Source organism: Oryzias melastigma, linkage group LG21 (genome assembly GCF_002922805.2).
Source record: "Oryzias melastigma strain HK-1 linkage group LG21, ASM292280v2, whole genome shotgun sequence".
Lineage (NCBI taxonomy): Eukaryota > Metazoa > Chordata > Actinopteri > Beloniformes > Adrianichthyidae > Oryzias > Oryzias melastigma.
Window position 1 is genome coordinate 19,854,882 of NC_050532.1, and position 11,102 is coordinate 19,865,983.

At 34.8% G+C, this 11,102-nt stretch overlaps 1 protein-coding gene across 2 annotated transcripts in view; it reads right to left on the reverse strand.

Moving 5' to 3' along the window:
- Window positions 1-462: 462 nt before the first annotated feature.
- Window positions 463-11,102, reverse strand: part of LOC112155107 (FERM, ARHGEF and pleckstrin domain-containing protein 1) — a 64,462-nt gene continuing 53,822 nt past the window's right edge. The window contains exons 18-27 of one of the 2 annotated variants that reach the window (XM_024286552.2): window positions 10,249-10,486; window positions 9,902-10,032; window positions 9,750-9,818; window positions 7,227-7,316; window positions 7,029-7,111; window positions 5,993-6,105; window positions 3,532-3,668; window positions 2,266-2,373; window positions 1,469-1,620; window positions 463-1,393 (exon numbers count right to left, since the gene is read on the reverse strand). In XM_024286552.2, the coding sequence (XP_024142320.1) occupies window positions 1,312-1,393; window positions 1,469-1,620; window positions 2,266-2,373; window positions 3,532-3,668; window positions 5,993-6,105; window positions 7,029-7,111; window positions 7,227-7,316; window positions 9,750-9,818; window positions 9,902-10,032; window positions 10,249-10,486 (1,203 nt within the window). In that variant the 3' untranslated portion in view covers window positions 463-1,311. Of the gene's footprint in view, window positions 1,394-1,468; window positions 1,621-2,265; window positions 2,374-3,531; window positions 3,669-5,650; window positions 5,815-5,992; window positions 6,106-7,028; window positions 7,112-7,226; window positions 7,317-9,749; window positions 9,819-9,901; window positions 10,033-10,248; window positions 10,487-11,102 lie in introns of both variants that reach the window. The other variant, XM_024286551.2, reaches the window with a different exon arrangement.

Consider the following 11,102-nt stretch of genomic DNA (forward strand, 5'->3'; position numbering starts at 1 on the left):
TAATAAACAGAAATTTACAAAATAAATAAATAAATAAATACATTAGCATTTTATAGATTATTTGTTTGATGTAAGCAAAAATGTTATTTCAAAACTAAAGACTTAAGCCATAATTTCATTGCACTCACAACATTAAGTATTGACGAGAAGAATAAAATAAATCAATTTTTATAACAGTTTCTCTTTAGTCTTGCTGGAAAAATCAGTGAAGCTCTGGAAATACAACTTTTTCATCTTTTTTTAAGTCAAAATAATTAATCAAAAAGTATTACTTGGCTGGAAAATTGTATTTGTCTGGTAGTCTTCAATAAAAAAACTATATGGTCATTTTGAAGTAATTAAACATAATTTAAAACTTGCAAATGTATTAATCAATAGTGCCACCTGCAGGTCATAACTGGTAACACAGGAGAGCTACACCAAAAATCCACTTTTCTCCAACAAAAACACAAGTCATAAAAATCTGCTTGAGAAATGTTCTTTTTATTGCTTTCACTTCCAAAAAAATCTCTCTCATTTTGAATAAACATGGCAGCTTCAAGCAGAACTGAGGGTTTTCCTCTCATAACATTTCATTTCCATTTCTTCACATCCATAAAAAAACAAACAAACAAAAAATCTTTCTCTTTCCGGCTCTCTGACTTCAATCACGCTCAGAACTGAGACTCAATATTTTTCTTCACGCACAAATCTGAAAACTTTTCATTAAACTTTCCTTCATAATACAGTGATTATGAACAAACATCACATTGATTCTCACAGAATAAAAATCAGCAAATAGGTGTTTTGTATTTAAGACAGCATTAGTGGCGACGGCAGAAAACTCCAACAATAAAATCATTTCATCTTCCTATTTGAATTGGCGTACATTTTCCTGGGAAGGTGGAGCTCTTACCATCAAAAGTTGGTCGATTTTATCCGATTTTAAAGTCTTTTGGCACTACATAGATCCTTCAAAATCTCCGGATCATCGATACAAACCAGTATGGCACTGAAGTTAAAGGACATTTTCAAAGCAGCAGTTTTCTCTTAGGTGAGCAAAATGATGAAAGTGTAGCGAGAGTTGAGCATAAAAGGAGAAAACAAAAATCCCAAAATTGCTGTATTCTCAGTGTAAAAACAACCAATGAGTAAAACCGGAAAATCGGAAGTGGTTGCACCGTTAGAAAACAGTATAAAATGACATCCTTAAAAAGAGGCTTAGAGTTAAAAATGCAGTCTAACCCGATTAAAGCATTAAAAAGCTCAAAATGTGCATGGACGCATGTACAAATGTGAAAAAGCAAAAATGTGGAGCAGACTCCACAGATCTCAGAGAGAATGGGGCTCTTTGCTGTTCAGGACACGACCGCGACTTGATGGGATTGTGGCGCTGCGGATGACCTCCATCCACCTGTGTGTGGACCAAAGAACCCTATTTTAACACAGCAGAAACATGAGCAGAAGAGAAGCTGGGGAACTTCTGTACCTCTCAAACGTATATTCACTCTCTGATCTGAAGTAGTAGACGTGGGACTTGAAATGCAGCTTGAAGACGTAGTCTTTATGGATGTTTTCGTTATCGGAGGGGATGGTGACCGAGTAACCCAGCAGAGGAAGGCTGGCCAGAGGGTAATCATCCTGAGGGGGGATTGGAATAAAAATTTAGTAAAAGTTGATGATATCCACGATGAATGTTTTAAAAATTAACATAATCAGGTATGTATAAAAATTGACAGGACATTTTTAATATGATATAAATATAAAGATAATATATAATTTTAAGTAAATAAAAGCCCAGAAAAAAAACAAATATTTTTTTGTTGCACAAATGATTCAAAAAAAAAAAAGTTTGGACTACGATTTTTTTTCAATGGTGAAAATATTCAAGATTACTTGGGGAAATTCTTATTTTTCAGTACAACCCAAGGTTCACTGAATAGCAGAAGGCAAAAAAAATGTTTCAATTTCATACAATTTTTTTCCACAATGCAGGAAATTCCAAAATTAGTCCAAAATTTAAACAAGCTAACCCAACAAGCGTGGATCATTCTGGACAGTTCTAAAAACAAAGCCTCTCCAGCGGTGCTACCATTTGCACGGTTTTATAAAGAATTGTGCAAATGACAAACTGCTGACAAAGACTTTCTGTGGTGGAAAGATGAAAAACAATGTTCACACCTCTAATATAACACAGATATTTGATATTCTACACCCTGATGCGATGTTCGGAGGAGTGAAAATGGAAAAGAGCGTGGGTTGGACAGCTCCGCGTCTGTTCGTTACCTGGTGTGACTTGTAGAAAAACAGGCTGAAGTTGGTGAAGACCACCCAAAGCTTCTGCCAGCCGTTGCTGTTCTTGAACTTCCTCAGTAAGTTTCCTGAGAGCTGATTCTAAGGAAAAATAAAAGCATAAACTTTAAATCTGATCATTTCAAAGAAACTTTATGTTACTAAGAACTACATTTTTCTACAAAGCATTTGAATAAAAATTATATTTACATCTAAATGTGTTAAATTCAAATAGTATCAGATCATTACGAGTTTTGTAGTTTTTCTATTTATTTATGACCAATGAAGCAGTTTCTGTTTGATGTTCTACTTCCCCAAATTCATAACATAATCAGTTCAATACTCCTATTTTTTATATCAATGTTATATGTTTTAGTGCGTATTGACAAGAGTCTGGCGATACGATATGTATCCCGGTATGTGTATCGCGATACACAATACATTCTTAGACTGTATCGAACATTTTTTTTTAAGACTTAGAGCTGATCAAAGAGGCTCAGTGTGTTGTCAACTAGCGTTTGGAGGTTTCAGTGGAAAACTAAAGTAAGACACTGAAGGACGCTAGTAAAAATGCCATTAAATTATCTGTACTTGTATCATCTTTAAATTGATACAAGTACAGCCAAGAGAAATATCATGATATATTGCCAATTTTTTTATCCCAACACTCCTTATATGTTGTATAAGTAAGTAAAAGATGTGTTTAAAAAATTATTTTTTTATATAAAAATGTCCACTTTTTGCTCATATTTTTGTAGCAGAAAAAAAATCTAATAATTTTAAGTTGACAGAAAAGGATTAAAAAAATGATCTTGTGCATTCTAATAATAATTTATATTGAAAGAAAACATATTACATTTAGAAGTAGTAAATTAATTTTGATAAAGCGTTGAAAAATAATGTAAAAATACATTAATTCATTTATTATTTAAAAGTTTACGTCATTTACTATTTTAAAAGTTTGAAAATGATTGAAGAAATAACTAAAATGTATTTTAAAAAAAATAAGTCTCAAGCAGTATTTATAAGTTACATTTTATGGAACCCCTCAAAGGAACATGGAAGTAAAAAGATAAAAATAGCACTGGTTTATTCTGCACATAACTTACTTTCTTGTGCTAACAAGAAACCGGTAAAATTTTTCTTTACTTTACTTCTATGTCAACAACGGGCTTTGTAAAATTCTGAAACCAAATATTTTAAATATTTGTTGCTTTTTCTCTGCTTTATGTCGGCTCAAGTGAAGGCCCTCTCCTTTACCTCTAGACTCCTGCAGGATTCACTAAAGGAGAGGCTCTGAACGCGGTACCAGCAGATAACTGCCAGAGGCACTGGTCCCTGGCCAGTCGCGGGCCCCACCATGGGGGCCTTTTTGGCACTAACCGGACTAGGCTCCTCTACCGCGGACGAACGCACAGACGTATGGGAGAGAAAGAGAAAAAAAGAGAGACAGGGAGGGAGGGAGGGACAGAAACAGACAAACTGAGTAGGTGAGACACAGGCATGCAGTGGCAGGGTCAACACAAGAGGCCGGCGGTGTGTCCGGGCAAAGCTGCGGAGAGGACGTGGTTACAACGAGACAGGAAGAGCACAGCTAGAGCAGGACACAGCTGGGTTAGGAGAGGATACGTCACAGAACAAGATCGGTTAGCACAACCATTTATTGCCCTTTAACTCTGGATTATGAGGCGTTCAAGGACAGCCAAGAAGGGAGAAAAAAAAGACAGAAACACACGAGAAAGCAGCACTTTAAGGTCATGGTCATGCTAATGCTTGAAGCCTGACTCAAGCAGTGTTACAAAATTAAATATTTACAACCAGGAATGTATATTTAATCAAAAAAACAAAAAGATTTTTAGGTTATAAACCTAACTGAACATTTATGTGGTGTTTTTTGTGTATTATGTCCTCCATAATAAGAAAAAAAAAGGAACAAGAACATTTTAAAAACCCCAAAACGCAATTTTCATTGGAGTGGGTCTTTAAACAGTAATAGTAAAACGCCATGCAAAAGTTTAAACCTATGGATACAAAATTTACAAAAGCTTATTATCAACAACTTACTTTTTATTTTTAAACGATTTGAGACCATAAAAGCAAATATATTGTTCACAATATTCTGTCGGCATCTCAGCCAATACAACATCAATAAAACTGTATAAATAGTTAAAGATGTGAACCAGGATTGTGCTTTAAAAAAAGCTTAAAAAAAACATGTTAACATCTATTAGAAAGGTAACAGATGAGAAATATTTTTTATAATTTTACTTATTTCAAGGAATTCCAGCATATTAAAATTCACTGAGTGCTTAAACTTTTGCATGGAGTTTTCTAATGACATTCAAAATAAAACAGAAATGTGGCTTTAAATGTAAGATGGAGTATTCAGGCAACCTTAAAAGAAAAAATACTTAAGAATAAAGTCGTAAACTTGGAAGAAAAAGGTTAAAATTTTACAAGAAAAAGTTGTAAAATCTATTTTTTTAGAAGAAATTTGCACGGATATTTATCAAAGTCAACATTTTACAAGAATAAAATTGTAAATTTATGATTTAAGTCGTAATTTCACCAGAAAAAAGTAAAAAAAATTGTCGTAATTTTGTCTAAATAAAGTTGTTCATGCACATAAAGTAAAGCAAATTCATCAAAATTTGATTTTGCTAAATTGCCTTCACATTGTTCCATTGTTTCAAGTTAAAACACTAACATTTTATTTTGACAAAAATATAAATGTTTCTGTGAAAAATACAACTATATTCTCGCTGATTGTTACATTTTTTTCTCATACTTTATTCTTGTTAAGCGTTGAAATTTTTGAAATTGTAAAACTTTATTCGCATAAACTGTTGAGGTTTTTTTGTTACATTAATACAAATTTATTGTTGTTTACTGCTGACCTTTTTTTATAATTGTACAGCTTTATTCATGTTATATGACTTTATTCTCACTCATTTTAAATTTTTTTCCGGATTGTACAACTTTTTTCTCATATTTGTGTGTCCGTATTCTCATTAACTGTTGAACTTTTTTCATAATTGTTGGACTTTTCTCACAAGTTTACAGATTTATTCTCCAAAAACTTGAACTTTTTTATCCAAACTTTACGAGTTTATTCTCATCTGTTTGTTTTTTTCTCGTATGGTGGCATTAGTACTCAGCTGAATAAATGTGATGATTTCTCTGGTCTTTCTGTCTCCAAACTGTTTGTAGTGTTGGTTGTGGAGCTGAACTTCTGCATGAGAATAAAGGGCTGCACAGGTTCAGAGGAGGACAGGAGGACGCCGTTCCAACCGGGAGATCAAAGTGAGCACAGAGGGAACGTGAAACAGGACAGCGCAGCAGGAGGATGGGTTGGGGGGGAGGAGGGCAAGTCTGATACCTCCACAGCTATGCTAAAGTCCACCATGGACACACTGGTGTTCCTGTGCCAGCACACGTGCACCATGGTGTTACCACGGTGAGGAGCCGGCTTCTCCAGCGAGGTGTGCGAAGCTGTCATGTCGTCCTCGGACTCGGCCTCCACCGAGGAGTCCTCCGGGCATTCTGGGAAAGTCAGGAGGTTGTTACTGCTAGACAACGAGCAGGGTGGTGGGGGGGAGGCGCTAAAACACAGGCAGCGTCAGATCATACACGAGTGAAAATGAGGGTTCAGCTGGGGGTGTAACTTCTGGACGTTTCCATCAAGTTTCAGCTCCAGACTCAGCGTTATGTTGGGACTTACTGCTGTCTGCCAAGCTGTGGGTCAGGAGGTCAGATAAAGGCCCGTTGCTGGTTTTTGCCATCTGAATCGCCATCTTAATATCATCCATCCACTTTTCCATCTCTGTCAAAGAACTAGAATAAAAAATGGAGAAAAAAATGGAGCAAAATCAAATAGTCTGGCTAACAATTAAACCACAGATGTAGCTGCCAAATTTGGGTTTAAAGAACCATCTGTTCAGGGTTGGAACGAAAGACTATTGAAGGTAGAAAGAGCTGGTTCTGTTTGAAGTGAAGCAGAAAACAGTTGCATCAAAAACATTAACTATGTTTATTGAATTAAACTGAGATGATTTCACATAATCCTCTACTCTGGGATGAGTAGCAATTTGCATCAACAGAGTTTTTAATTTATCCATTCTATTAAATATAATGAGCTGAATACATTAAACTAAACTTTTTAGGAATTGATGAAGACACCAACCGTCTGTTTCAATGCAATTTAAGTTGATCCTAATTTTCCGTAGCAAAAACAAAACAATGGTGCTAGCTTTAATATAAACTGCTATATCAACTCAAGAATTTTTCCCTATTTATAAATTTATGAAAATATATATATATATTTTAAATCAAAATGAAAAAAAGGTCAAATTACTCCAATGTCAAACGGCCACTACGTACAGTTAGTACATATTGCAAAGATGAAAGTTGGTCATGCATGAATATAAGAAAAAAGTGAGAAAAGTTTTTGTTTTTTGCATTAAATTTTCACAGATGTATCACAAATGAACTGCATTAAAATCACAGAAGGACAAATCAACTGCACAAAAGCACTGGGCAAGAATGATAGATTTCATTCAACCATAATGTAGAAAATAATAAGTAAAACAAATAATTTTTTTTTTTTTAAATCAATGGTCTCATGTTTAAAAAAAAAAAAATTTGTGTAATAGTTTCTTCTCTTTCTTTCACTTTTAAAATTGAAGTATGCTTTTATCTGAAGCATAAACATTTGTAGGAAATGTTTGATTTGATTCGATAAAACCAAAAGTTCCTACCTCGCTGCCACGACCACCGACTGTCCCTGTCCAGCCAGTGTGAATGCATAAGGCACTCCCCACTCGTCCTCGCTTTCTCTGATCTGCAAAAGCACAAACACAGAAAAAAATATTAAAAAAAGAAAAAAAAAATCTAAAATAGAGTGAGAGTGAATAAACTGAGCTGATGACAGCCAGTCAGCGCTCCGCCAGACTCACTGTCAGGCCTCGGAGCGGCAGCTGCCCGTGCACTCGGAACTGATTGGTCGACGTCATCCCCCGAGTCGTGTACAAAATTACATCATTGAACTGTTGACAGAGAGCAGACATGACAGCTGTGGGATTTCTAAAGGTTCAAATTTACTCTTTAAACTGCAGTCGGTCTATTTTTACAAAAGAAAGAACTAAATAATCTTCTAGCATCAGAAGATAAGAGTAAGTACTTATCTGCTGAGATCAGAGATAACTAGTTTTGTGAATGCTTAGTAAGTCTGCAAATTTCAAAATTTTAAGTAGATAAGCAACAAGCCTTTAAATATATTCATGGGCTATGTTTTCATCTTTAAAAAAACCCAAAAAACTGGAGTTTAGCTAATATTTTAGCAGCATGCTAACGTTTTTCGCTAATTTGTTTTCTACTAGGGTTTTTAAGGTTAATTTAGAAATTAGCTTTTATTTTAGCAACAGAACACCGTTAGGCTATTTTAGAGTTTAGCTAGTATTTAAGCAATGTGCTAGCTTTTTTCGCTAATTTAGCATATACTCAGATTTTTTTATGCTAATTTGTATGAAGTGATATTTGTGCCACCAAATTGCAAGATGAGTTACAGATTTGAGATCAACCCTTTTTAAATTGCAAACAAAATGTAAAGTGTTGAGAATAAAACTTCATAATTGGCAAATGAAAATACTAAATATTTGCTTTCAAACACTTCTTTTCTGCTTTCATAATTATTTTTGCGTTTGAATTTTTTTTCTTTTAAAACATATTTTTACTTTGTAGTATTTTGTTACTTTAGTTTTCAAAAAACTATTTTGCGTTTGCAGCGCAAAAGTTTTCAGATGCGTTGTGTCTCATCTCGCTTTCGCCCGATTTTGCGTTAAAAAAATTTCTCCCAGCGTTCCATTTGTGCCACACCAAACAACCTGCTGATTGGTCTAAATTCTATCCAATCGGGTGTCTCTAACTGGCTTTGACGGTACTTAGGGGCCGGGGCGGACTTTGGACTTGAATAAAAAAAAAGTTTGCAAACGTTTTGAAAGAAAAAAAAATTGCGAACGCGCAAAAACATTTTTTGAAAGCAAATATCATGTATTTTCATTTGCAAATTATAAAGTTTGATTATCAACTCTTTACATTTTGGTTGCAATTTAGAACATTTTTATCTCAAATCTGTAACTTTTGCTTGCAATTTGGTGGCACAAAAATTGCTAATATTTTAGCAACGTGCTAACGTTTTTGGCTAATTTGTTATCTTCTTAGGTTTTTATAGGCTAACTAAGAGTTTAGCTTTTATTTTAGCAACAGGCTAACATTTTTGACTAATTTAGTTTGCTAACTATTAATAGCCGATTAAGAATATTACAGTTTAAATGGTTAATGTGTCTATATACTACTCCAGTGCAACTAAATAAATACAATAAGAATGTACCAGATGTTTGTGTAAAATGCGGAGAAAAAGGAACATTAAAACATTGTATGTGGGAGTGTCACAAAATACAAAGTTTTTTGGAAGAAGTTAAAATCACTATAGAAAAAATAACCTCAAAACAACTTACATTGAGTCCTTCCTTATTCCTATTAGCTATATATCCAGTGAAACATCATTTTAGAAAAACAGAGACTACATTTATAGATATCAGTTTTTTAACGGCTAAAAGATGTATCGCACAGGCTTGGAAAAGTATCAACAGTCCCAGCATAAACCAGTGGCTTAAACAAATGTTATATTGCCTTCCCTTAGAAAGAATAATGTATATTCAAAAAACCAAACAACACCTGTTTGAGGAAATTTGGGGACCCTTTATCAATTATATTAAAAATCTAGACCTAACAGATGATCCATCAGATTTTTGATTTCAACTACTTAAAATTTTTAGACATCAGATTACAGTTCTTTTTCTTTTTTTTCTCTGTTAAGGATTGCTGTAACAGTATTAGATATTAGTTAAGAGAAGCTGTGTTTAGTGTAAGTTATGTTGTTTGTTTATTATGTGTGTGTTATAGTAAAAAGTCATATGATTCAGCCTCTTATATTTACAAGAGAATGTAACTAATATTGTTGAAGTTGCTGTATTATGACTCATTCTTTAATAAAAAGTTGTGGGAAAAAAAAAAAAATTTAGTTTGCTAAGGAATTTTATGCTATTTTCGCGTTTAGCTAGCATTTAAGCAACAATTATCTTTTTTTGTTTGGCTAGTTTGGCATCTACTGAGGTTTTTTTAAGGCTAATTTGAAGCTTAGCTCATATTTACGCAACACATTAAATATCTTTGGGAAATTGGCATGTATTAGGGATTTTTAATAAATTTTACTACAATTTTTTCATAAATTTAGGTCAACTTCAGCGCTCTTTCAGAATTCTTTAACCAATTTCCAGTTTTTTAACAAAATGTAACTTTTTTGCAAAAAGCTTCAGCATCTTCAGTAACTTCTTTCAGCAAAAAACATTCACACTAGCATTATCGCAGGTAATACAACTTTTCTAGTTAAATTAATGGTGAGAAAAGAGGGGCGTTACCAGGAAAAACATTCGCTGCTGAAGGCCTTTTCCCGACAGTTTGCTGAGGCAGCCTAACCTGATGAACTCCTGAAAAAAAAAAGATGGTTTTGTCTTAATTCATACATAAACAAACAAGGATTTGTCTTCTTTTTCCTGTGCTTTGAACTAACCCGACCAGGAACAACGAGATTGTCAACGCCGATCAAATCCTTCTTCAGCTCCAGCAGCTTCTGCAGGTTCTCCATCTCTATGAGGCTTCCCTGAAGCTGCTCCACCACCTCCGACACTTCAGCCAGAGCAGCTGCAGATCAACCACATGAAGGTTGAAGTCACTTTAACACTTGAGGTGTCGATAGTGATGCTTAAACACAAAATCTTTAGCATACTGTAAATTTTTTTATTGTTAACACGATAATTCCAGTAGATTTTGAAGGAGAAAAGCGGTGCCGCTACTGGAATTGTCGTGTTAATTAAAATAAAAGTTATAGCAAATCAAAGAACATAAACAGTGGTGCACCTCTGCAGTCCCTGAAGTCCACATGTGTGGCTGGGTAGTGTTTGCACAGGCTCTCCAGGATCTGCTTGTAATGAACGAGGCGGTGCAGAGGTCGCAGGATGAAGACGTTGAGGGGGACGTAGCAGACCTTCTGCAGCTCAAAGTCTCTGCACAGACTCTCCAGCCTGCGGGACGCCTTGCACGCCTTCTCCAGCTCCAGCAGGACTTCGGACTGCTTGGTCAGGTTCACTGTGAGAGGCTACCGAGCAGAAAAACAGCAATGTGTTGATAAATCTCAGGAATTTGAATGTCTCAGCAGCGGTTTACCACGGAGCTTCACACTGTGGAACAAACCAAATACCTCTTATGATGACCATGTTAGATGGAAGTTGTGCCCTCTTTTTTATTTTGCTGCATTTTCACATTTGGAATAAGCCGCACCAAAAGATGAAATCTCACACTTTTAGACTTTTTAAGCTCTAAGCTCGTTGTTTCATGTTTCAACAAAAAAATCACTTTAAATTGTTTGTTGTCCACATTTACGTTTTAATGTTTAGAACTGGAAAACACCTATAAAAGCAAGCTTTGACATCTATTTATTAGGGGTGTGTATTAGCAAGCATCTTAAGATGCAATATGTATCGCGATATGAATCTTATGATTCAATACACATTGCGATATAACACAAGACTGCATCATTCGGTACCCACCCCAAGTAAAAACTATGTAGTACATGTCTCATAGCAACAAAAACCATGAGGAAGATTAAAAAAAACAAGCTGGTTCTTGCCAAATCTTGGTATTTTGGTCGTGTTATGTAGCTTGGTACCATAGACTTAATATATAATTAGACGCAGCATCTCTGACGTCACCCA